General features: G+C 43.8%; 1 protein-coding gene across 2 annotated transcripts in view; it reads right to left on the bottom strand.

Annotated features, from left to right (window-relative positions):
- The window catches only part of LOC138582341 (zinc finger E-box-binding homeobox 2-like), a 363,618-nt gene that overhangs the window by 126,038 nt on the left and 210,602 nt on the right, over window positions 1-26,978 (bottom strand). For both annotated transcript variants that reach the window (XM_069653583.1, XM_069653584.1), the window contains exon 2: window positions 3,533-3,748. In XM_069653583.1, the coding sequence (XP_069509684.1) occupies window positions 3,533-3,748 (216 nt within the window). The remainder of the gene's footprint in view (window positions 1-3,532; window positions 3,749-26,978) is intronic.

Below are 26,978 nucleotides of genomic sequence, written 5' to 3'. Positions count from 1 at the left end.
TGCAAGGCTCTGATAAACAATGACCACTCCTGCCTGGCCGAAAACCCCTCTGTAGATCGACGCACCACAAGAAGCCATGACATTTCTGGACGGGGAAGCAAGAAATGGAACATGGAAACATGTACCAGGTCGTATGTGACTGTTCCACCTCGTTCTTGCTATTCACAAAGTAACTGAAGACACATATTCTCAAAGAACAATATTTTGGCCAGTGTTTGATGAACTGCGGCAACCCTCACGCCTGCTCCCTCTTGATTGACAGTTCTCATCCTTCTTCAAGGTATCCAGCAATTCCAGCTATCCTCCCACTCTCTACGGCCCATACACAAACACACACACACACACACACACACACTTGTGTAAATACATATATGTGTGATGGCGACGTAGCGAGGGAGACATAGATGAAGGGAGAGCTTGCTTGCGTACGTGTAGAGGGAGGTGGAAGATGGCTGAAGAAGGCCAAGAGATGGAAAGCGGGGAAGTGCATGGCTCTATTTGTCTGTCTGTGTGAAGAATGCCTGGATGGTTGCCGTAGTATCATAACACTCCTTTACAGCACTGCAGTCACCTCAATACCTTCAACTCGCTCTTGCTAAATATCTTCCGTCTCGAGCTCTTCGCTCATCCGCCTCCATCTCCCTCAGTGTCAGTCGCTTCTCCAAGCAGCGAGTTGGTGGTCGATCTCTTTCTTCTGCTGGGGCCTCCCTCTGGAATAGCCTCCCTTCCTCTCTGAAACTTGAGGAGAACCATCTCTGGTTCCGGAAGCACCTCAAGACCTTCCTCTTTGCTTCTGCTTTCTCTCCTCCTCTCCCCTGCTGATCTCCTGCTGAATCTGAAACTGCACTGGTTACCTGGCTACCTTATGATCTCGGGCCCAGGTCCCCTCCACGCCAGTTGCTCACCTGCACTGCCCCCCAGGCAGCCCTTGCTCCCGGGGACTGTTTCTGCAGCCCTACAGCCCCTACCAGCACTTGCCCCTGATGTCTGCACTTACCCTAGCACTTGTCACCAGCTGGCCACACTTTTATTTATTGTATTTATTTTTTACTGTTATCCTATGTACTGCACTGCCCCTGCCCTTACCCCCTGCACTTTTCCCCTTGCCCCCTCTTGTGCGACCTCAATTTCACCTGGCCTAGTAGGATCGTTGTCTCTGTCTTCCCTTTGTTCCCCCTCCCTTGCCTCGTCGCACCTTGAAACACTTGTGTATAGGCACGTTATAAGTGCCATATCATATGATATCATACCGTCCTCAATATATAAAAGGATAATATTCCGTATGGCCAACTGGTGAGAGCTAGTCGCCATTGTAAATGTTTATCTGGAACTGAAGAACAGTCATCTATCACTATAAAGAAATTACCTGAGGGAGGATATCCTAAAACCCTTTTAAGAGATCCTAAAACAAGAGCAGGATGCCTTGATAGAAGTAAACTGGTACATTCTCAACAGTCTAAGGACAGCTCAGGCAACCTAGAATGTGTCACCATGTTTGCCAACATAGTAATGCAATTAAAAATCTAATTCTGAAGAACTGGCATTTATCATATCTTAATGAACCAGGACTTAAGCGCCCGCTTGCATTCAAACATTCAAAAAAGGAGCACATGTGAGAAACACCTTAGTTGCTGCTGAAAGAAAAGTTATGAAACCAGCCAATACTTTGCTGACAGTGCAGGGTTTTGAACCAATCAAAGGTCGCTATCCATGTGGTAACTGCAGTGTTTGAAGATTCATATCTAAACAAGACATGCTTACACTTGCAGGCAGAGAATGGAAATGAAAAACACACACCACATGTAAAAGCAAAAATGTCATTTAAATGATATTATTCTCCTGCAGAAACTTTTGTGTCGGCAAACATCTTGTTCAGCAAATTTCGTAAACAAAATATGTTTTCACCGACGGTTCAACACTTTGCAGAATACTCACATAGCCCAGATCACATAAAATGGCGGATTTCAGAGAAAGTAGACAATTCATCTGGTCGCAACGTGGAACAGAAACTTGTGCATAGAGACGAATATTCTTCTCTATAATCTTCAAACCCACTGAATGACTAGGACGAATGGCACCAATTAGGCTGTGTTTAGTTCAACCAATAATAAGAGCCATTGGTAACAACACTTACAAGCTTTTTTCTATGATTGAGCGTGACTAATACTGCATTTTATATTGTGCAAGAGCAAACCTCTCCCACTTTAAGATGGCCGTGAGTGTAGACAGCTCTCTTTCTAGCTCAAAACAACACTAACCACTTCTGGTGCATTATGCAAGCCATTTGTTTTACTGTACCGCCTTTTAGTTTTCTTTGTTATCAGCAAAACAGCACTGACGACAGGCTTTCTATGGATGATAGACTAATACAAATGAAATGGGGCATATTACCCGTGATCAATTTTAATTTTTTTTCCTTATTTGCTAAATTAACTTCTTCTCAAATAATGGTAAATTGCATGGTTCACAACGCAGTATGTTTGTATTTTTAGTATTATCATGTAGATGCAAGACTGATCCAATGGCAGCTGCACTGTGTTCATGGAAAACTAAGCAGAATCTGTTCAATAGAATGCGGCTCATGATTTAATTATGAAGGCCCCACAGTGAGTGAGTGCGATTGATCTAATGAATAATTGTAACCCATTTTTGATCATCAGCAAATATTACATGTCCTTACATGTTGTGACAGTAGAATGTAAGTAATATAACATGTTGTCATCATATTTTGCTTCCAGGTTTACACATGTTTGGCCATGGATTGTTGAGGAAAAGATTTCGTGGACATTATTTCCATGAATCAATCAATGTAAGTAGCACTGACTCTAGTCTAAAGACTTTTTGTTAATCTTTTTGTAGATTCAAATATCTCCTTATGGTCCTGAAGAAGAGGTTATCCAATATGTTATGCACTATACGTTGAAACAAGAAGACATCGCCGTGAAGACGTGCCCAATATAATACTTTATGGCGTTTCGTATCACTAGTAGACTTGCTTGATTGGGGATTCTGTTTTGACATTATGAGATGTCTTTGTGGAAAGAAATATATTTATTCTCATATTATGGTTTGATTTAATACATTTTTCCATCCATTATTTTAATCTATTCTCACATAATGGCTTGATTTAATTTATTCTTTCTTTAATTATTCTGTCTATATATGTGTTTTGAAATGACATAATTACTAAGTGAATTGTTGATGATAATGTAATAATTAACGTTGATGCTCAGTTCCCATAAGTGTACATTTCTATGTGAATTAAAGATGTTTATTACCTTAGTATTTACTTTTTGCCTATTGGATTTTCAATGAACTAGATAAGTCATACACAATTGACTGTCATTAATTGACTCTTACATCCAATAATTTCGGATAAAAAGATTTCAACCAATTTATCGCACTGTGCACATTATTATTTGCAATTTTATACTGGAGGTTTTTGGCCGTTCATTGTAGGATATTATCGTGGCCCACGCCTCCTAGCTCTATAACAAATAATCATAAATACACATTAGTCACCTCTGCTTACATTGATTGGGATCCTGTATGATTGCGGACCCCCACATGGCTGCATCCGATATCGCCTCCTCCAGGGGGCCTTTCTTGCTTTCTGTAGGGGTGTTGCTTCCTGGGACTGACCATTCAGATTCCAGGATGGGCCCTGTGGTCACCTTCTCCTCCTCTGTAATGACAGGATCCTGGTCGAGATGGTTTTCAACATTTTCTGTTGCCTCAAAATGTGATCCTGTGGGAATAAAAACATTGAAAAAAGAGGTTCTTGAAAGGTGGCACGTGCTCCAGGGTGATACCTCTCCACCATTCACAGCCCCACATTAACAGTTTGAGTGCCCTTATGGCAAAAATATATGTCCAGTACTGCAAATGGCCAAACTTTACTCTCTGAAACCACGCCCCCTTTTTTCATGCCCGGGAAGTGGTTGGAGGGATGTGGATGGGACTGGCGTACAGAGATAAGTGTACATTCATGCCAGACAAGTGATCTCTCCTCTGCAGTGCCCCAATGGTCTTCTATGCACTTTGTGAGTGTACAGCTGCAGACCGGCCAATCCTTGGACAGCCCATGCTACTTTAGTGACTGGCAGCAATGGGGGGAAACTGATGTTCACTCTGCTGCAGACAGTCTATACTAGAATCTCTGGTGCACTGACCGGATGGAGAAACTATACATCTGCCTTTCAAATCAAGTTATGTGCGACTATGGGAGCTATGGGAGGGGAGGTTTAACGCTAACGCAATTCTAGTTCATGGCCTTCTGGGGCCACTAACAGATGAGCATGAGGGTACCCCATTTTGTACCTTAAGCCATTACATCTGCCCAATTGTAAAGGAGACTTTTTTTAATACTGGAAACATAATCACTTCTAAGGACTCCACTGTTTGCAGGTAAGTCAAAGTGTCATTACATTATTTACCCTGTATCACACACTTTGGTTAAACTGCGAGGACCAGATTTGGACTCACTCTGCAATTAAGGCACTTGAACACATACCTTCCAAGCTCTAATTTATTCAAATATTTAAGTTTTGGATTTCAGTGCCTACAGTAATACTGCTTTAAAGTTTTATTTGCAGAATACACACATTGCATATTAAAGCAACCCAAGAACATGTAAACATGTATAGAGAAATGTTCAGCCAAAAGAACTTCATTGCAGCTTTATTTTCCACAGCCTGAATGGAAAACTAGAAGTCTCAGAATGCAAAATAATTCAAGTCTGAAAAATCTCTTGCTCTACACCACTGCACTTTCAGCACTTTAAGATCCGCACTAAAAGGGTCGTGCAGTAAGGTCATTCAGGTATGCAAATGGTTTGTCACAAACTCTCATCTTGCTGTTAGGCATGATGTTTAGACTCTCCACATAAAAGCAAACGCTTTTTTTGCATGTTTAGTTGGTTGACATCATGGCTAAAATCAAACTGTAAAGAGAGCCTTGCTGTGTTACTCACTTTAGCTGTCTTGGAAGCAGACACCGAGTTACTAGATAACTGGAGCTGTGTGGGATCTTTCAGACTGAAAGATCCCACCAAGGTGCCTGTTTCCTAAACATTTACATATGAGAAGGGCATGCTGATAGCAAAAGAAACATGCTAAACAAGTAATTGCAAGTCTTTAAGGTGCTGCCGGCAGCCCTGCTCTGGACACTGTGTGCAGCCACGACATGAGCTATGGTCTTTCTTGCAGGGTGAAGATGCCCAAAAACTGCAACAAGCAACCTCCAGATTTTATAAGCCCCTTTGGGTGAATACAAGCCGAAAGACACTTATAATACACAGACATAGCAATACTGATCTCCGGGATGGTTAACCCTGCCTTCCCAAAACATGGGTTTGGCATGGTTCTCAGGTGTCCACCAGGTATTACCCAAATTGGTCGTTTACAATTGTTCAAATCAACAATTGACCGAATTTAAAGGGTCACAATTGACCTTTTCACAATTGACCGAATATATATATATATATATATTATATATATATATATATATATATATATATATATATATATATATATATATATATATATATATATATATATATATATGGGTTTTGGGGGGTTTGGCGTTGGGTGGGGGGTTGTGGGGGGTTTCCCCCCACATATATGGTACAATTGACCTTCACAATTCGGTCAATTGTGAAAAGGTCATTGTCAATTTTGCAGCAGCACAGCTCCTTCTTGTTCTGGACCAAATCCTCTGCTGTATACGTTCTTAAAAGAGGCCCCCTTTTGCTATTTTCGTGGTCAGTAATGTCTCTGCCCCTCCACCTGCATGAGTGTCAGAGGGCCCATGGCACATTTACTTCCGTCCACTCATGGCTCCGTGGGTGTTGCGGGTGTGGTAGGGTGGGAACTCAACCCGTTAGGAGAAATAGGGAACCACCAACTACCCCGGGATGCTGAAAAAAGGCCTCTCCACATCGGAGAAAGGGGAAGCTCAATGGGTGTTACTTTGACCTGGCAATGTAGACGCACAGATCATTCTTAATTTAGGGAGCACGAGGGAGACCCTTACTTCTCAGCTTGCCGTCAATAGAGTCACTTCTCGAGAGATCGGATCCTTGTGTCCCGCTAATCATCAGACTTTCTCTCAAAAGAGATAGTCCCACCATAATAGGCAAAATATAGGTTTATCCCCTGGACCTTAATCAGGAAAGTTGCAATTTGGTTTAACATGATCTGGTTCCATATTCATCTTGTTTACACTATGAAATAAAGCTGTTGCTTGCCTTTGTTCCTCTTTCTCTTCACAACCATTAGTCATTCGCTCAGACCCCTCAATGACACACAGGCTCCTTTGCATCCCACCTAATATTTAAAGTTGTTTAAAAAAATAAAGAAAATACATATTAATGGCTACATCAACCCCCTTCACTGCTGAGCAGGGAACAAGTAGGCATCCATACAGGGACATAATTTCACCAACATGCCATGGGTAGCGGAAGTGACATCACACGATCCTTGATCTCTGATGACATCACAGGAAGTGATGTAATTTGACCACACCCCGAAGTGGCATCACGGAAAGCAATGGAACATGATCTTTCACCCCTTGACAAAACAGCAAGTGGCATCACATAGCATTGTTCCTAAGTACACTATGAAAAATATGGTTACGATACTGTATTGTGATATACATTTCATGCAAGAATGGATCACCATATGTATCGGTAATATCAGTGTGTATAGGCCCATATTACCAAATTACTGTAAATGCAAGCAGACGTCCAAGGCCAAATGATAATTTTGCGTTATTATATAGCACTTACTCTTCATCGATTTATATAGAACAAATATACATACAATATCACCCAACCTGTATTGGCAATAATGTATAGACCTCAGAAGGATGAAAGGCTGAGTTGGCTTTGCCGGGATTCAAACCTGCAACCTGCAGATCACACACTCATCGCAGCAGCGAGCGCTCAACCCACTGAACTATTTTACAGGCTATAGTTATCTTACAGGCTATAGTAAAATGTGCCATTACATGTTTGAATGTTCTCAAAGTCAGAAAGCAAATGACACTCTGTAGTAGATACCCTTAAACTGGTAACTGAGATTTAACAGCAGGCCAGTTCATCTGCGGGTCTGGTGCAAAGTTTGCCACATGTGAAGCCTGCATGGATCTATTTTTCAGGCTTCAGAGGTTGGCAAAATACATACCGTTGGGAGAGTTCATGACACTGTATTAAAGAATTTAGATTAGCACAGTGAATTCTGCGCACTCACATGGCATCCCGTACTCTGGGTACTCTTTATCAAACAAATATCCTGAACAGCATGCCAGGGAGATAGGAAAGATAGACACAATACAGCAAAGCATTAATTGTTGCACAATGAAATCAAGGGCCACTTTATGTGCTATTGTCAAACATGTCTACACTGTACACAAGATTTTAGGCACAGGAATGTTGTCAAGTGACTGAGGACACTGAGATGGAATGTCTTGTTATGATCGTAACAGACAACAGCAGAAAAAAACAGTCTATAACTGCAACTTGCAAAAAGCAAAATACATAGGGGGTCATTACGAGTTTGGAGGCAGCCTTGGCGCTATTAGCACCATGGCTGCCTCCAAACCCGGGTCCGGGTCCGGTGTCACTGAATGGGAACTTACCGGGACATTCCGACCTATGCGGACCCGGTAAGTCCCCATTCAGTAAACCATACCCCATTCCCATTTGAGCCCCCAGAGGGCTCAATGGGAATGGGGAGGGCGCTAATAACGGGCCCACAAATTGCAGCCCCGTTATTAGCTCCAAGGTCCCTTAACGGGTCCCGCAACCAGCTGTTCCTGCTGGGACCTGCTAAGGGACCTCGGAATATGGCAGTAGGGGCTTAACGGCATTGCCATCCTTAACGGTGCCGTTAAGCCCCTACCGCCATACTCGTAATGACCCCCATAGTCAGAAATAGATGCTTATTGTACTCTAAATGCTTTTTGGATGTTTTTGTCTGCATTGTGAATTTGAGGTGTTTAAGAACAGTCTAAATCAATGATTCACCCCCTGAAGTGTGCCTGAAATAAATCTTTAATGAGTTTAGGAATTATTGGCCCTCATTCCGAGGTTGGTGCTAGTCATGGCGCTATTAGCACCATGACTAGCACCAATACCGGTACCGCCACCAACTTGGTGGTATGGGGATTTACCGGTCTATCCCGACCTTTGCGGGACTGGTAAGTCCCCATTTGAAAAGCCATTCCCCATTCCCATTTGAGCCCCCATAGGGCTCAATGGGAAGGGGGAAGGCATCAAAAACGGTACCGCAAATTGCGGTACCGTTATTGACCCCGGTATCCCTTTGCGGGTCCTGTCCATAACGCCTGGTAAAACCAGGCCTTAAGGGAAGGACCCGCAAAGGGACCTCGGAATAGGGCACAAAGGGATTACCGGCACCAGTGTCATTACCAGTGCCCGGTATCCCTTTGCGCCCAGGTCGTAATGACCCCCTTTGTGTAGAATTCCAGAAAGACAAATTATTTGTTATTCTTATTCTTTCTGATTTAGGGTCACTGCTCAAAGTGTTACACTTGTGGAACTTCCTGTTTTTTTAAGATGCCTAAACAAGAAAGCCAGCTTCTCCAGGAAGAGCCACATGGCGCTGGCCACAGCCAAGGACCTTCCATTTGTTAAATTAAATAAAAAGGAATTTCTTTTTTTTAGAGGTAGCAAGGGAGACCTCAGGGGTTGAGTTGTGTCCCCTGGTGATCCCCAAATGATGTCCCTGCACCCATACCTCCAAATCTCCTTTTTATTCTGTCTCCGAAGAGTGAGGTGCCTGTGCTTTGATACCCTTCCTCCAAGTTGGTATTTAATAATATTTTAATTTATTTTGCGGATATGTTTCTTTGCTGAACTGTGATGTGATTGGTGCAAGGGAGCGGAGCAGCATATTCTGGACTAAGGCAGGTGAATACGCTGCAATGGCTCAGGGCGCAGCAGTTGGATAAATCATCACTCCTTTTCTGTGGACCGATCACCTAATTACAGTGAAAGGATTTACCCGCCCACGCCGTACGCCGGCTCACTGAATTCATGATGGCTAAATGTAGCTTGGACATTGGCAGTTCTGCAGTTCGGGTCACTGGGCATGCACTTCCACGTCAGAGGGAAGAGGCAGAGCTAGATCATAGGGAAGGATGTGGAGCATGTAAGGAGGAGGGGAGCAAGCGGGTGGGCAAGGGGGTTCGCTAGCAGGGGAGAGGGGCAATGCAGGATGTGAGGAGAGAAACAGGACAGTATGGGGGTGATCCCCTTTTAGAGAAACAGCTGGGGCAGGGTGAGCGTGGTGAATGGGCATGTGGGGGGCAGATACGGGAGCGGGAGTGGGCGTGGATGTGATCCAGTGAATGGGTTCACTGAGGGGTGGTATGGGGAGCAGGAGTCGGTGGGTGGGGTTCGGTGAGGCGTGGCATCAGTGGGCCGGGATTTGGTCCTGTAACCATGCAGGTGTAACGTCACTAACGCAAGAGAAAATACTGTCTGCGAAATTGCTATTAAAATGAGTGTTTTTCCATTTAATTGAATTAGGCCTTGTTTCTATGTCATTCTAGCGAGCTATTGAGCTGCCAAGCATGTAGCAGAGAGAATTAGCCACACAAATATTAACCATTGAATCAAGAAGCAGGCCTCTCAATGTTCAGCCATTTTAGTTTAATGTCACTCTCATTTTGAATTAACTTTAGTTTCTACCGCATCCTAGAGAAACTTGCAGCACAAATATTACATATTATTCTAAGAGTTGGGCATCTGGTACACTTTCTCATAGGATCCTTCTTAGGTAGGCGAGCACACAATGAAATCACAGGTTTTGGCCCTGCCATACGCAGACACAAATGCTATAGCAACATGTGGATGCTTTACTATGGGAGAGCTGCAGGTGCAAGAGTAACACAGGATGCCAAGTTATCTTGTCCCACAGAGGATAATGGCCTTGCATTTATTTTATTGCTGAGGGTGGCAGATTTGGCTCTTCTTGCTGACTGTGCATGATTAGGTCACCTGCTGGGGGATGTACTTTGAAATGCAACATGTTTTTGTACTAACCAATGGGGGTGGGGAAATGCACTAACCAATGGGATTGGTGAAATGTACTAACCTATTAGCATAGGGCAATTTCTGCTGACTTAGGTTTTATTTAAGTAGGAGCCAATAGGATGCTTGGAATGTAGTTACAAATAATGTTGAGCTTATAGGCGAATATATTCTAATTTTGTGTTTTTTTATCTTTAAATAGGACTGACTAATGTGGGAATGGTGAGTTCTCAGCTTTTCATTCTCAAGGGGCTGGCTGACCTCTCCCGGCCATCATTTCACTGTTAAACCAGTGTTTTCTTGCGACTTGTTCATCTCATTATTGTTTCCTGGAAATCACGAAGGGTCTTCCCTTTCAGTCCCAACACATAGAACCCTGTGAAGAGTCTGAAGTTCAGCAGACCTGGTCTTGCTGCTGTGATTACATGTAGGGTTCCACACAGACTTAAGAGGCACCCATTTACAGTGTTGAGAGCAGGAAAGCTGATCCAGGCCTTCAAGGAAATTGAAACAAACAGAGACAACAGATATTGTTAAGGGTCCACATGTACTGGAAAAGTCAGACTACATGTGTTTCTCATTGACAACTTCATCAGAGTTTGAAACATATCAATAGGTAGGGGCCACGTTGTAAGTTTCATGATCACTTAATGCTGAATTTCAGTTTTGAGCCACAAGATGCATGTGGATCACAGAGGGGTGTATCACGCCGGAAGAAACACTTCCCCTATTCACAGGTCGAGGCCTATACATGATAAAAAAAAAGAGGAAGTAACGAACGAAACAAGAGACCTTCATTGCACAGACATCTACATTGATCAGATGGCTGCCATACCCAGGGGGGCCATTCCCTTTACAGTGTGGGTTTCATTCCCAATTCAGGGTGTGAGGAATTCGACCATCCACACAGGGAGAGTTTGGTCGCCTGTGCTATTTGTTTTTTGTTTATTTATAAGGAATGAATGGTGGGAAATTAACCTCTGAAAATATGTGGGGCCATTCCCGTACATATTTTCCATACTCACCGCACAGCAGACAAATAGTAATGTACTCTGAGAGGACACAATTTACCAACGCTGCCCTCCCCTGTCATGTGTAGCTGACACCTGACAGCTGTGGGTACATCAAACGCCTCTGACCGTGGGCAGCCTAATTAGCATTTCAAGGCCCCATGGATTTGCATCTCCATTGTTAAACCTTGCTTGTGGTGGTGAATACTGAAGAATGTTAATTAGCATCTCTTTGTAATGCAAGGTGTCAACTTGGTACTAACACTCCTCTTTTGTATGAAAGGTTAATGAATGTCCTGTCTGGAACCACTCCTTTCAGAGAAAGGAAGTATGTGAATTGTAGGTGATGAAAGTTTGACCACAGCCCCCTGCTTCAAAGGAGGACCATGCTTTGACCAAGAGCCGCATAGGGCTCAGTTAATTAGGGATACACTTTGATGTACAGCATACAGGAAGATGTGTGGGACATAGAAGTATATGTTCTCATCCTTCCCCTGTCTGTTGCCAAGAACTGTGATTCTGAACTGAAGCATCACTAAAAATTGTTGGTGGGGACACAGGAATGGTTCATTAACGTGGGCTTAGCCTGCACCAATCACTGGCTTAAAAAGAGGGCTGAACCCCTCACTGATCATATCATCTGAAGACTTTGCAAGGAGTAAAAAAGACTCATTTGGACTCGAGCTGAAGGTACAGTCTACCTTATATCTTCCGTCAGTGAAGGAAGGTCAGGAGTTGCAAGAGGGAAGCAAGATGCCTCCCCTAAACATCTCCCAGGGAACAGCGGAAGAAACCAGACACCGAGGACCATCCATCAGCTTCAGAAGCTAGCACACAGCATGCCCTGCTAGGTTCTGACAACAAGCTTCCTAGGTGGGAAGTGCCGGAGAGTCTCTGGACAAAGGACAGGGCCATGGCCTGCAATCACTCTCCTGAGCTTTGGGCCATCTGCCTTGAAAGTACACGGGCCCTGGTAAGAGGCAAGGAAGAGTGCCACACAAGCATCATTCAGCATCCATCTTTTTAAGGACAATTTCGAGACAGTCGAGTCCTCGAACTGCATCTGGCTGCACCACTGACTTTTGTCATGCCGCAGTCACCAGAGCTGTCCGAGATGCCTCGACCAGCATTACAGATCTGCCAACCAGCACAGAGACAACGATTCTTGGTCCTGAGCCGCTGCGCCAGACAGCTTGCAGACGTCCGTCCAGCCTCGCTTGCCTAACTGCCTGCGGCCTGGTACCTGATGCTGTCGAGCACCAAGAACTTCTTCAGCACCTCGTGCATTGTGGTCCTGCCCACCTTGTCCTTCTCTGAAGGCCCCTAGACACAGTTACACCCTTTGCCTCGTTGGTGTTGAAACCAAATAATCTTTAACTATTAGATTGATTACTTTACCAACTACCCTCCTGTCAGTATCCAGAGTGCATCCCTTTCCATTGTGAAACTGTCTGTCCTCTGTGTTTCTTTACAGTGGGGGTTGTAGTTGTAGTCATAATAAAGTAGATATGTTTATACAACTTTGACTGGACAGTCCCTTTTATCATTGGGTAATAATTGTATTTTCACTGTGTTGCAACTAACCAACGATCTAGGACCTTGCGGAGATAAGCCTGCCGTTCTGTCCACGTTACCGAAATTGGACAAGGAGGTCTTATAATATAATTGTATTCCAATCTGTTTGGATCCCTTCTGGTGTACTAGAGGTGTGGGGCTGATTGATGGTTTAGAAACCGAAAACTAACCAACGATCTAGGACCTTGCGGAGATAAGCCTGCCGTTCTGTCCACGTTACCAAAATTGGACAAAGAGGTCTTATAATTTAATTGTATTCCAATCTGTTTGGATCCCTTCTGGTGTACTAGAGGTGTGGGGCTGATTGATGGTTTAGAAACCGATATTCATCCCTCGACTACGTGTGCCTGGGAAGTTGATTTGTCACAGTGGGTATGGGTCCCATTCTAGACGATGACACCCATTGAATGGTAGAGGCTTCAGTAAGAGCCAGCAATTCCAGAGTCTCCTCCAGAAGAGGCAAATACCTCCACAGCAAGGTGATAGGGAAGGTTGCGGCTCCTCTACATGCCCATGTGGGCTTCTAAAAGGTGCTTGGGATCTCTTCTGATATTCCTGCTGTGGAGGATGACTGCACAGATGTATCACTCCCCTCCACCACTCCCCCCGCAGTAGAAAAGCTATCACTTCTTCCAAGCTTTAGACATTTCATTTTGCAGGATCGGAAGGACCTGCTGAAGTCCCGCAACGATAGGACTGGTCAAGTACGTGCGATTTCCAGTGTAGACCTCTAGGCTAAAATACAGTATCTTGTGAAGATGCTTCTCCATCAGGCAATATCGAGAAGAAGATGGAGGCCGCCACTAAAAGATCCCATCATGCCTCCAGCCAGTGGGGACTCCTTCCTTATGGCAGGGGGTGCTGCCCCCTTAGTGTCGGTGAGAGATGTGACCCTATGGCCTGTGCTACTCCTTTGGACTGTAAGTTAGAGTCCAAAGTAGTAGCACAGTGCTAGACTGCACACTCCACCCGGGTTTTTCATTTGCCTGGGGACACTGCTACTCTGTTTTTTAAAGTTAAAGGGGACAAATGCCCAATAATGAGAAGCCTGCCTGCATAGCCTGCCACCCACCGGTTTCCCCTTATTTTGGGGTATCAGTTCCTGAAAGTAGAGTAGTCCTCTCCTGACTGTCTCGAGCGGGCGGGCCACCTGGTCAAGTTCCGTGTGGCAGTGTGATGAGGGTGTGAGCAGGTATGTGAAATGTAGAATGAATGTTAATTTATTTGGTATGCATGTGTGCATGCAAGAGGGTTGTCTGCGAATGTGTGTGGAATGAATGTGTGTGTTTATGTATGTGTGCTTGTCTAAATGCTGTATGAATGCGGGAGTGAATGAGAGCGTGTATGCTGCGTGAATGTGCAGATGAATAAATGAGTGTGTGTTTTTATGTATGCCCTATTCGGAGCGTTTTTGATACTTTTCCTGACCCACAAGACTCTATTAAAACGTGTCCTCATTATGGACCTAAAAGGAATATGCGGGCTTGCCAGGGCAACTCCGCAAAAAGAATGGAAAGTCTCGAGATGATTATTGTCTGGATTTTATGTGCACTCTTCTGGCCTCTATCGATTTTTAGGACCTTAATTTCCACATGCCAACCCTCCTACCGCAGCAGATGTTTCTGCTTCTTCTGCTTAGTCTCAGTTCGGGGCCTATCCTTTTGGTCTGAGATCTGCTCTTTGGGGCTCCATGAAGGTTAGGTGCAGGGACCCCCTGGTGAGGTTGCTGTATCTCGAAGGTCTACTCATCCGTCCAGACCTCGATGACTTCTCTAGCGGCTCCGGCAGGGATGGATTTCCAGAGGGGATGGGCTCTCCTCCACTAGCTTGTGTGGCTTACAAGTAGAGATCAACCCAGTCATTGGAAAACTGGAGTCTATGGGAGATCCCTGAGACACAGAGACTGGTGAGGAATCTGTCCCAACTACATGCCTGAAGGAGATCCAGAACGACTTTCCCTGTCATCTCCTTTCACAGTGTGCACAGGCACTCCTGTGGGTACGGGTACAGGGTGTCCTGCCCGCTGTGTTATTTTAGCACTATGGCACACCTGCCGCAGAGGGGGAAGGTGTGCCATGCCCCATCGCTGTTCTTCTTCTTCTTCCTGATTCCAATTACAGGGAGTGCACACAGATCACTCAGGTGGCAGCTGGATTGTGCCAACCTGCTAAGGGAAATGCATCTGGATTCTACAGTACTCTTGACAAAGGATGCTAACAAACACGGGTGGGTAGCGGCACTGGGCTCTCCAGGTCTTTCTTGCACACTCGAATGGTATTCTAGTATGCCAGGTAGACCCCCTCGCATCCATGTGCTCTGCCAACAAGCATGGCGATCCCGTTTCTGGTCATAAACTGGTTTTGCTCTTCTTCAATGAATCTTCATTTTCCACACCCTCACAGGACTTCCTAGATTCCAACATCCATGGGGTAGAAAGCATGCGGGTCGATTTGCTCGTTGGGGTCTTCCCTTCTTATACAGGCCACTACCTTTCTGGTTCTGTGTAGTAGCGAGAGATCTGTTAGCCTCAAGTTAGAAAAGCTTGTTACACAGGTTCTTCTCCAGGGGAAAGGATCTCTTGGTATCGGGAGGCAATGGTCTGTTTCCTTCTGAAATGACCTTCTTGATTTCTGCTCCCCTTCACCACACCCTTCATAGTGAAGGTCCTCCACAAGATGTATAAGGAGGGGGCAAACGTGATATTGGTTACCAATAGATGTAAGAGGAAACCATGGTGTCTCTTACTTTTTTGGCTGTCCCCTACCGAGTGATGCCCCTCCACCCCTACCTTCATTGGCCTCTTACTTTTCCATCTGACTGATTGAAGTCTGAATGGGGGCACATATGTGGCAGGACATTTTAAGGGAAGTAGCATTATTCTTGCAGCGATCTAGGCACCCCTCTAGGCTGACAGCATATTGTCATTACTGGGCACCCTGTCTCAGCTGGGTGTTCCAGGAATTAATTTGTTCCCCTGGCTTGCGATGCCCTGATGGTGTTGGATTTCCTTGACATGGGATTCGCTTAGGGCTTCTCAATCACCCCCTGAAGACTTGCAAGAGGAGTCTTGAACTATCCAACCAAAGGGAGCCCTCCATTCATGTCCTGGGCTCTTCCTTTACTTCTCCAGCTTCTACAATATTGTCCATTTGAGCCGATATATTCCTCTTTGTACCCTCTGACCAACGTCTTCTTGTTTGCTATTGCTGTGGCCTGGACATTGGCATGGAAAGGGGGGATCTGTGATCTCATCTATAAAAGTACTCTGCTTGAGGGTTTCCCCAGATAGTTGCTTCTTTTTCATTTCCTCTCTTTTTGCTGACAAGTCCTTTTTGGCTTTCCACACACACACATAAATCAAAATGCTGCACTACCCATCTTCCATCATCAAGAGGCTTTGATCCCACTCCTCCTTTCATTGTATAAAGGACAGTTGGTCAATCGTGAGCGGACAGCATTAGTCTGTGTTTCTGATGTTCTCACAGGGAAGGAAGCTTATACTGCCAATCTTAGGATGGGAGCAGTCTGGCAATTGCCACCTTTCGCTGGCTCTCTTAATTGATGGTCGCTCCAGCGGTGGCATGGCTTCCTCTTGTACAGCATGCATCGGAATTTCTATGACCCTTGTGAGTCTGCCCAGGTTTCGCTGGCTCACTTGATTGATGGTCACTCCACCGGTCGCATGGCTTCATCTTGGCCAGCATGTAATGGAATTTCTATGACCCTTGTGGGCCTGCCCAGGTTTCGCTGGTTCTCTTGTGGGATGGTCACTCCACCGGTGGCATGGCCTCATCTTGGACAGCATGCATAGGAATTTCTATGACCCTTGTGAGTCTGCCCAGGTTCCGCTGGCTCTCTTGATTGATGGTCGCTCCACCGGTGGCATTCCTTCATCTTGGACAGCATGCATAGGAATTTCTATGACCCTTGTGAGTCTGCCCAGGTTCCGCTGGCTCTCTTGATTGATGGTCGCTCCACTGGTGGCATTGGTTCATCTTGGACAGCATGCATAGGAATTTCTATGACCCTTGTGAGTCTGCCCAGGTTTCGCTGGCTCTCTTGATTGATGGTTGCTCCACTGGTGGCATGGCTTCATCTTGGACAGCATGCATAATCATTTCCATGACCCTTTTGAGTCTGCCCAGGTTTTGTTGGCTCTCTTGACTGATGGTCGCTCCACCGGTGGCATTCCTTCATCTTGGACAGCATGCATAGGAATTTCTGTGATCCTTGTGAGTCTGCCCAGGTTCCGCTGGCTCTCTTGATTGATGGTCGCTCCACCGATGGCATTGGTTCATCTTGGACAGCATGCATAGGAATTTCTATGACCCTTGTGAGTCGGGCCAGGTTTCGCTGGCTCTCTTGATTGATGGTCGCTCCACTGGTGGCATGGCTTCATCTTGGACAGCATGCACAGGAATTTGTATGACCCTTGTGAGACTGCCCAGGTTTTGCTGGCTCTCTTGATTGATGGTTGCTCCACCGGTGGCATGGCTTCATCTTGGACAGCATGCATAGGAATTTCTATGACCCTTGTAAGTGGGGCCAGGTTTCGCTGGCTCTCTTGATTGATGGTCGCTCCACCGGTGGCATGGCTTCATCTTGGACAGCTCTAGAGCTACCCCCTAGGTCGGTGCGTGCTTTGGTACAGCGGTTCTGGGAGTGGTATTTATGTGACCTTTTTTCATATTGAATGCCTGACACAGTTTTGGCAGAAGTTTGGCATTGTGTGGTATTTGTAGTACAAGCTATCGTCTCTGAATTCATGGTACACCCTCATGACTGATGACTGTAAAGAGGAAGGGGGACAAAATGATAGTGCTCCGATAACTTGCCAGTAATCTTAATATGTTGAGTCCCTACCCATCTTCATCACAGGGTAACTTTCATTGCGCCTCACCCACGGTGGCTGCGTGATCTTTGATAGAGATGGTTTGATAACAATCATGAAAGTTGAAGGCGTCAATGCCTCCTTGGTTCCTCCTCTCTGGACAGTGGCTTAATGGAGCCTATGATAAGTCTCTTTAAAAAGCAAAATAAAAATGTGGGGTTTCACTGACACAGAGTTACTCTTCGTTAGGAGGTCACTGCCCACGTGACTAAGGACGGTGACGAGGAAGAGTAGGACTCTGGTAAGCAGTCTGGGCATTATCTAACTCCTTGTGTACATTGCATGCATGGTTCTGATGAGAAAGAGAGCAACATAATACATGCGGGCACAGCACACGTATGAGAGTTCATTTATTGATTTCTATAGAGTGTGTTAAGAAAAAAAAACGAGTATTCTGCTTTACATTGATATTTGACTACATACTTGGTTCAGTGCGCAGCCAAATGCCTAAATATGCTAATTAGCACACACATCATTTACATAATGAGACGCATTCAGAAAATGTAAGAGTTTCTCTTTTTCAAAAGTGAAGACATTATACAGTCATGTTTAAATACAGATAAAGTGTAAATATTGTTCTGATGCTTTAGTGACTTAGCTAGCACTGTGCAAAGATATAGGTGGCGAACAAAAACACTGAACCGTTCTATATATCAGATTGCATTGCCTTTCCCAAAAATTCTAGTGGTAGTAACTGTGGACGTGCTGGACAATTGTGGCTTACATTTCCATTGAAAATGTCTAGCACAAAGTGGAGTGGGCTCACAGTATCCTGGTTGGGTTGCCTGAATGCCTTAAAAATTGTGATATTGCCCAAAATCCTATACCACTACCATATGTTGCCCATTGTTCTCCCTAAGGCTCATTTCACGGAACTGTGAGGCTTATTCATAACATTCCTCTGGCAGGGTAAGAAGCAACGCATTGCCTACGACACACTAATCCAGCCAAAGGAGAAAGGAAGAGTTGCCCTGCCAGACCCATACACATACTACCGAGCAATGCAGTACCGTGCCCTCGCTCCACTTTTGAGAAATGACAGGCAGAAGCAATGGGTGGCCATTGAGAACCATAGACTTAGGCCAGTCTCCCTTGGCGAATGGCTATGGGCGCCAGAAAAAGCCTTCCCCAAAAGTGTGCTAAACCACGTGGCAATGCACCCCCTCATGAAAATCTGGTGGAAATCAAGGGAAATGGGAGGTCTGACAACCTGGCCCTCCCCAATGAGTTGTATCTGGGCCCCACCAATCAGAGACAAAATACAGAACCCGAGTAGATACCAAGAATGGTATGAGGGTGGCCTAGAAAGAGTGGGGCAACTCATCAAAGAAGGGGGCTGCATAACGATCCAGGAGTTAGAAGCAGGACTCAATCGGGGTGCCCTGAATGTCTTTATGTTCCTGCAACTAAAAGGCGTCCTAACTGCTCGGGTATGGAAAGATAAACTCCAAAGAAATCTCACTGCCTTTGAACGAATACTTGACGATGCCCAGTCAAGCAAAAGTCTCACTGCTCGTATTTACAGTGCATTGATAGCCGAGAAAAGAAACAACCTTGAGGGCCTTAAGAATAAATGGGGGAAAGACCTGGGCCCGCTAATGACTGAGCAACTCTGGGGAGAATGTGCACGGCAGCACAAAGGACCTCGACCTTAGCGCAATATAAATTACATGGTATCAAGGTGGCAGTACAACCCCCTGAAACCCTACGAAATGTTCCACCAGACAACCCCTTTATGTTGGAGGGAATGCGGGAGTCCTGCAGACTATTGGCACATGTGGTGGTCCTGCCCAAAAACTCAGACTTTCTGGAGCGAGGTCCTGGCATGGTTTGGAGGGGGGGTTATAACAGTTGCTATTGTATAATTCTAGTTACCTAACCTTGAGTGGACTCTGGTTCAAGACGCAAGATGGATTGTATTTATACTTGTCTGCTCTGGCATTTAAAATGTTTAATAAAAATCATTTTGCAAATGTCTAGCAAAGGCCCGACAAACTGGAAAATTTGGGGCAAACTCGTCAAACGGCTCAAAAAATATTCAGCAAAGAACAATGCTGTTTTGGCCTACTTTCATTTATTTTCTCATAGAGAAAAGGGTGCTTCCATTGGACAGGGGTAGATATTTCCTGCTGGAATGATTTGTGCCAAATAAGAAACAAGTTGGGCACATAGCTTTTTAGATATTACTTTTTTTGGTTTGGTGTAAATGCACCCAGTACCGTTTAAAACATTTGACAGAGAAAAGGGTGACCCCGTTCCTAAAGAAATGGTATATATCCCATGGTGCATTGCAGCAGGGAGACTTTTCAGAAATGAAAACCTACCTTTTTTGTGTCTGATAATCCCACGGGAAGCTGAAAAAGAAAAGAGCTAAACAAATATTTGGAAAAGAGAAAGGAGTGACAGAGTACCGAATAGTTAGATAGCCACTTGTGGAGGGCTGGAGACCCGTTTTCAATCATATAATGTTTGGTTGACTTCAAAAATCCAGTTGCTTTCCACTGGGATTAGCATGGGAACATCGAAAGATCCAGTCAGAAAGAAAAGTGCACCATGGGGCGAGGGTAGGAAAATTGAATAAGAGGAGATGGTCTGGAGGGATATACACAGTGGTGGGCCTAAAAGGGAAGCTGTGTGCACATGAAGAGTGGCAGTGGGGATGGAGTAGACTTTATGTTTGAAGCTTTTGCTTTTTACCGCGGTAATCAGAAAAGGAAACGTTACCATGGGAATGATTCTTGAGGCAACACAAGGCATCATTGTGGTAATTGTGCGTATGTTACCACAGGAAATTGCTGGAAGAAACTATTGCAGAAATGAAAGGGGGAAAAAAGATTTGTGGCAGTCTCCAAGGGCGGCACCTTGCGTCAAATGCTGTCCCCTAGCAACAAGCAGATCAGATTTGCTACCAGGGACTAGCCAATCTGGTTGCCTTTTACTGCCTCTTCAAACCCAGTTTCTGTCTGTCTTGGCCGTGATCTGGATCCCCAGACACATGTTGGCCAACAAGAAACCGTGAAAGTGGTAGCTGGGTCAATGGATTGTTCCGAGTGAACCAAGATACTAGTATCGTTTTTTTGACCACTTTTAGCCATAATTAAAAGAAACCAGTGGAGATAGATTTGTACCAGAGTTGCAAAAGCATGTTTTGAGAGCCTTGCGTCCCCTACCTGTGAAAGTTTCATTTAACTCTGTACATCGGTTCGGGCTGTGGATGAGACCATATATAATACATTGGAAAGTGTCGCGACTGAGCCCCTTGGCCCCCATTACTTCATGCCCTCCCATTAACGACCACCCTTAACCTTCCAAAAAGTAATATCTTTAATCAGAAGTGGGCAGAAAATGGCTGTTGGGCTGTGCCACGCTCTTCGAACCTGCCTTGGATTGTGTGGGACTTGTTTTGTTACCTAGCGCTGTCGACGTTGGCAAGAGGAAGCCGCTCTAAGGCGAAACGTTTTGATACGTGAAAAGGTGACCGTTACTGGACTCGTCTATATTGCTGACATTGGACTATTCTCTATTGTTAGTAACTTATGTTACGAGCCGCGGCTTTTCCGCAGCTTTTTGTTTGTTCTATCTAATCACACGCTGTTTACTTACAGGGCCCTATTTTCTTTTTGCAGCGTTTGTTGAACCCGCCTCCAGCCTCCCGCCATGCCCCTGCCCCACTTCCTACTTTAGGGTTTGCACGCGCGCATCGCCCGCGCGCGTCCGAAGTGGGCAGAAAGTGGCTGTTGGGCTGATCGGCTGGCAGGGGAAGGGGCAGGCAACTAGAGGTACTTGTATTACATTGGCTGATTTGGATTTATTACAATTGAAAAAACCAATTATTTGGCACAGGGTTATAATCTGCTTTTGTTTGACTTAAATATGGGGAAAAGGAAAGCACCTATTGTAATGAAAGATATTAGAGCAGACTTTTTTAACGCGGTTAGCACTAGACGTGCGAGCCTGGCGCGGGCTGCGGCACTTCCACTTCCTGTTATCAGTGATGAGGAAGAAGCCTTGCTGCAATGTGCACAGGATTGCTCTCCTAAATGCAAGACTACAGAGGACCCAATAGATCCTTCGCAACCTCTCTTTGCTGATGTGGAATTACCCGAATCTAACTTAGGGAAGGTTATTATATCAGAGAAGGAGGATGATATGGAGGAATCCAATGCTTTGAAAGAAAGCAGTTTTTCTATGATAACTTTGCCAACTCTTTATTTAATCCACCTTTGGAGGCAAGTCTTATGTTAGACTCTAATGCTGCATATAAAAACGTTTTGATCCATATAGGAGTAGGATCAGACTTTGCAGCAACAATGAACATATTTAATAGACTACTGTTGTCGGAAATGAGAAAACAGACAGCAGTGTTAGTGAATTTAGCCACCAAGTTTGAGAAGATGTCTCAGTACTTAACCAAGTCTTTTGCTGCGGCCTTGAATAAAGAAACCCCTAATATTCTGGCCTATGTGCAAGGGTTTCTAAGGGACAATGTAAAAACTGTTTTGGACAAATCTCCCCCTACTGATGAGATAATTAGAATTTCACCTACCCAAGACAACGTAGGAGGGGGGGAGTACCCACAGAAGGTGTACATAACGATTCACAGGCGGAGGTCTCTGGCCTTGGTAAACAAATGAATGGCTCCTCGAAGACTTCTACAAATGATGTCTTTGAGGTAAAAATATCTAAATGGCAGAGTAATAAATTGGCTAAACAAAATAAAAAAATAAGTAATGCGGTAAGAAATAAAATGTCACAAAAATGTATGAGAACATTGGACATGCAACAACCCATTTGTGATGGGGGCGCTGTGCCTTCTGAGCCCACATCAAACAACATAACCTTGGGGGTGTATGGTCCGATAATGGCCATTACGACTGGACAAATGATTGACGTGGAATGTGCTCCAAGGGGTGTTTTCACTGAAGGGGAAAACACGTTGATAGAAGCCCTGAAACGAAAGTCGGATGTTATGTATCAAATTTGTAAAGGTACACATTCCTTAGACTTTAGTAATGACAACTTAAATCCTAAAGTTGTCTGGGGGCAAAAACCACATGACGCCTGTATTAATATCAGTGTCCCTAAAGTTGTACAAATGCCTCACCCTGTACCAGCAGGATGTGCAGGGGGTTTTTGGGAAACAACTAATGAAATGCGCAAGGGGTCTACTCGAGTGAAACAATCTGAAGTAACAGTTAATACTGGTCTGGGTAATGTGGAGTGGAGAAGTAACAATGATGTTCGGAAGACTGATAAACATTCTGTTGTTAATAATGAAGTGAATGGGGCGTGTGAGCCTTTTCTTTCCAACTCTGATTGTGAGATAACTGTTGGTACCCAGGGCACTGACGAAGAGGCAAAAGAGAATGACGTGTTATTTTGAAGGTGCTTGGGGAGAATCAAGCCTCTACAAACAATTTTACTTTGGGAACTGCTCATCCTAGATTGTTACAAGAAAATGTCCCCAATTTATCCCTGGGGAATGTATGTAGAGGGTTGGGAAGAGCTGACCAGGATGTAAAAGTTAATGAGTGGGAATCTGATAACATGGGGCAATTCTCCGGTAGTCAGGACATTTCCTGTGTCATCACAACAGAAGCCTAGGCTGTATGAAGCATCACAACAGAAGCCTAGGCTGTATGAAGCATCACAACAGAAGCCTAGGCTGTATGAAGCATCACAACAGAAGCTTAGGCTGTATGAAGCATCACAACAGAAGCTCAGGGTTTATGAAGCATCACAACAGAAGCCTAGGCTGTATGAAGCATCACAACAGAAGAGCCTAGGCTGTATGAAGCAGAGCAACAGAAGCCTAGGCTGTATGAAGCAGAGCAACAAGAATCCAGTCAAGTTAATTTGTCTTCCAAGGTTGAATCGGATCTGAATAAACAGGAATGGAGGTGTTTGGCCCTGACACTGAGGGAATCTATCGATTCACTCAGAAAACTGGGCAAACCCCTCTAGCTCCTGTCCTAATCTCAAACTGGTGAGCTGGAACTCACGAGGTTTCTTGAATCTTCTGAATAATGAAAAACTTATGAGCTACTTATCCCAATTTGATCTTGTTCTTTTACAGGAGACCTGGTCAAGGGAGCAGTTGTGTTGGGAAGGGTCGCCCGAAGGGTGGTTTACTTATAGCTGCCAAACAAGCAAATTGTTTCTCTAAAATGGGGGAATGGTGCTTGGAACACCATTTTCTTGCGGCTGCGTTCAAATTGGTAGTGAACAAGGACTGCTTTTCTGTCCTTATTATTAATATCTATTGAAACCCTAGTGAACTGACTGACCAGCAACTTGGGAAGGAACAGATCAAAGTGGTAATAATAATTGAATCCTGTTTGGAGACAAATGTGGGAGGTCATATTATAATGGCAGGAGATATGAATGCTAATTGTCTCTGTGATCAACTATTGGGCGATGATATGTTGGCAAATGCTGACTTGCAGTCACGGGTGGGAGGAAATAACATTTTACGTGGAAGGCTGTGGATGCACTTTGCTGAATCCTTGGGGTTAGAACTTCTAAGAAGTGATCATTATACTTGGAAGGCCAGAGGTTTTGAATCAATTATAGATTATATTTTCGTTTCATCTGGCATCTCTAGGATCCTGTGTAACTTCGAAGTTTTGGACTCTAGCACTAGTGATCATTGTTTTCTCACTGTCAAAATGGCAGTTGGTCATCAAAACCCTGATACTGAGAAATATACTCATGGGGTGAGGTTTAATCAACAAAGAAACAGAATCAAGTGGTGTCATAAAAAGAATGTTAAATTCACTTCTACAATGATCAAAGACTATCTGTCTATGTCTGAGTTCCAACGTGAGGAATATCACTCAACCTTACATTTCTCTGTCTATATTAAACACACCATTGACAATTTGGATCCATTCCCTGACATGAAAAAAATATGAATGTCCATTATAGGCATCATCCTGATTCAGTGGTTCATGCATGTAAGATTCTATATAGAAGGGAACTAAGACAGCTAAAGAAAGTAGGATTATTGCCACTAGAATATATGTTGAAAAAAAATAAAATCAAACAATCCTATAAAAATTGGCAAATTCATTATAGAATTGCTCGTATGCAGCAGGACGGCGAACTGATGCTGAAAGCCCTGCGTGGCCATAGCTGCATGAATTTCTGGTATTTAATAAATGGCATTGAAAAACCTCAACAGGACATGGTTATAGATGAGGACGTATGGTTGGGCCACTTTTCCAAACTATACACTGCCAACAAGTTACCGTGCAACTTGAAAATTGCTGAAAGTCAGCACTGGTCTTTGAAGGTTACAGTGGAAGACATAATATCCCTTATCTAGAAATCTAAAAACTCGGGTGCCACTGGACCGAACAATCTGTCTAATAAATTGTTGAAACTGGACCCGGTAATATGGGCAAAAATGTTGTCAACACTATATGCAAACATCCTAGAGAATAAGACTATTTCACAATTGTGGAAAGTCTCTATTGTCATACCAGTTTTCAAGAAGAGTTCCTGCATGTGTCCAACCAGCTATAGGCCTATAGCAATTGCTGACCCAGAGTCAAAAATATTCTGCTCCTTGGTTCTAACTGAACTTCAAGAATGGATCAAAGCTAAATCCATTCTTGATCCAAAACAAATAGGTTTTAAAAAAAATATTGGAACCGCCTGTGGGGGCCTTGTATTAAAAACTCTAATAGCTAAATCTATGAAGCGGGGGGAGAGACCTCTTTTTGTGGCCTCGATAGATCTAATCTCGGCCTTTGATCTTGTTGATAGGCAACTTTTATGGCTTAAGTTAAAAGACCTTGGAATTCCAGCTCACTTACTTCAAATTATTATTGCCTTGTATACAGACACTAGGTTGAAGGTACGCCTAATGGCAGAAGGCTTACTCTCCAATGAAATAATTATTCCAAACGGATTACGTCAAGGGTGCATGTTGGCCCCTACGGTTTTCAATCTTTATGTATGTGGTGCTCATAATGCCTTTGGTAATAAAGGTATGGTTTGTCCAAAATTAAACAATGTGTGTATAGCCTGGATGGCATACGCCGATGATTTTCTTCTCATGGATACAACCAAAATTGGACTCCAAAGGCTACTCAGAGCATTTGAAATATTCATAAATAATCTTAAACTTAAAATGAATCCATCTAAAACGGTTATTGTCCGCTTTGGTAACTACAACAAAAGAGAGAATGCTTTCTCTTGGGTTTGTGAAGGAAGGATGATTAAAGCACAACCTTCATTTAAGTACCTGGGTTTTTATTATTCTGGGCAGGAGTCTACTAATCTTATAAAAAGTCAGCTGAATTTGAAATCAGAAATAGCTATTAGACAACTGAGGGCCATTGATAATAAATTTGGAAAATTCTCTATGGTCCCGCTGAGGGAATTTTACAATAAAAAAATCATACCATGTCTAATTTATGGGATGGAATTATTCCCAAATGGATTACACGCACATTTGACCTGTATTGAAGGACAAATTTGGAGGGCTGTGTTGTGGTTTCTGCCCAAATGTATACCATTAGATCTAATAAAATACGAACTGGGTTTGCAATCGCTTTCTACCTATGCTACTTGGAAGAGACTATGCTTATGGAAAAAATGGAAAATATCTTCAGATGAAACTTTGTATGCTTGTGCTTATCAAGAATCATCAAACCCTTTCATGTATGCGTTAAATGTTGAAACTATTAATTGCCTGAAGGAGTTAGGTTTGTCTATGGTTTCTTTATGCAATAAGCCTAAAAAAGTGAAAACTAGCCTTGGTTTTGATTGGCAAAGAACTAAAGGTAAAATTCTGGAATCAAAACTTTATAAATGTGCCTGTTCCACTTGGAAATGGCTGCCTGTCATGGAAGGTTATTTGATCCAATATCCGTGTAAGCGCCTGCATAATGATTTCATGCGCTTTCGCTTTAATGTTCTATCTACAATCGCTCCTCTGAAGGAGGCCCTTGGTGCCGATTCTGCAATACCGCTGGTGTAGTGGAAACCTTGCAACATATCTTATTGGTATGCCCTCAATTGAAGTCACAAAGGATAGAGTATTTTGCTAAATTTGTAGTTTCAACTGATGAAGTGAATAGAGGATTTATATGGTACAGAATGCTACATGGTAACTGTACAAGTTTAAAAATTTGTGTAACAACCTTTTTAAGAAACGTTTGTGATTTGAGTTAAAGAAGGTAAAGATTTTAGGATTACGAAATTGACACTGATCTGAAAGCTTAAAGTTTATTGAATGTGAACTAGGAATATGTTTAAAATCTAAAATGAAATTCTTAATTGTGAGTCTGTTGAATTCTGATTGTGATGTTGAAATCTTCTTTATAATATGTATATTTTGTTTTTTTATATCTTTTCTTTCTTCCAAGTTATTGTAATGTTTGATGCTTTCTGTGATTTTGTAAATGTTTGTAAATAAACCAAAATAATAAAAAAA

Source organism: Ambystoma mexicanum, chromosome 3q, assembly GCF_040938575.1.
Source record: "Ambystoma mexicanum isolate Mex_15411 chromosome 3q, UKY_AmexF1_1, whole genome shotgun sequence".
Lineage (NCBI taxonomy): Eukaryota > Metazoa > Chordata > Amphibia > Caudata > Ambystomatidae > Ambystoma > Ambystoma mexicanum.
The sequence above is the reverse complement of the archived record's forward strand: the minus strand, read 5'-3'. Positions and strand labels throughout refer to the sequence as shown.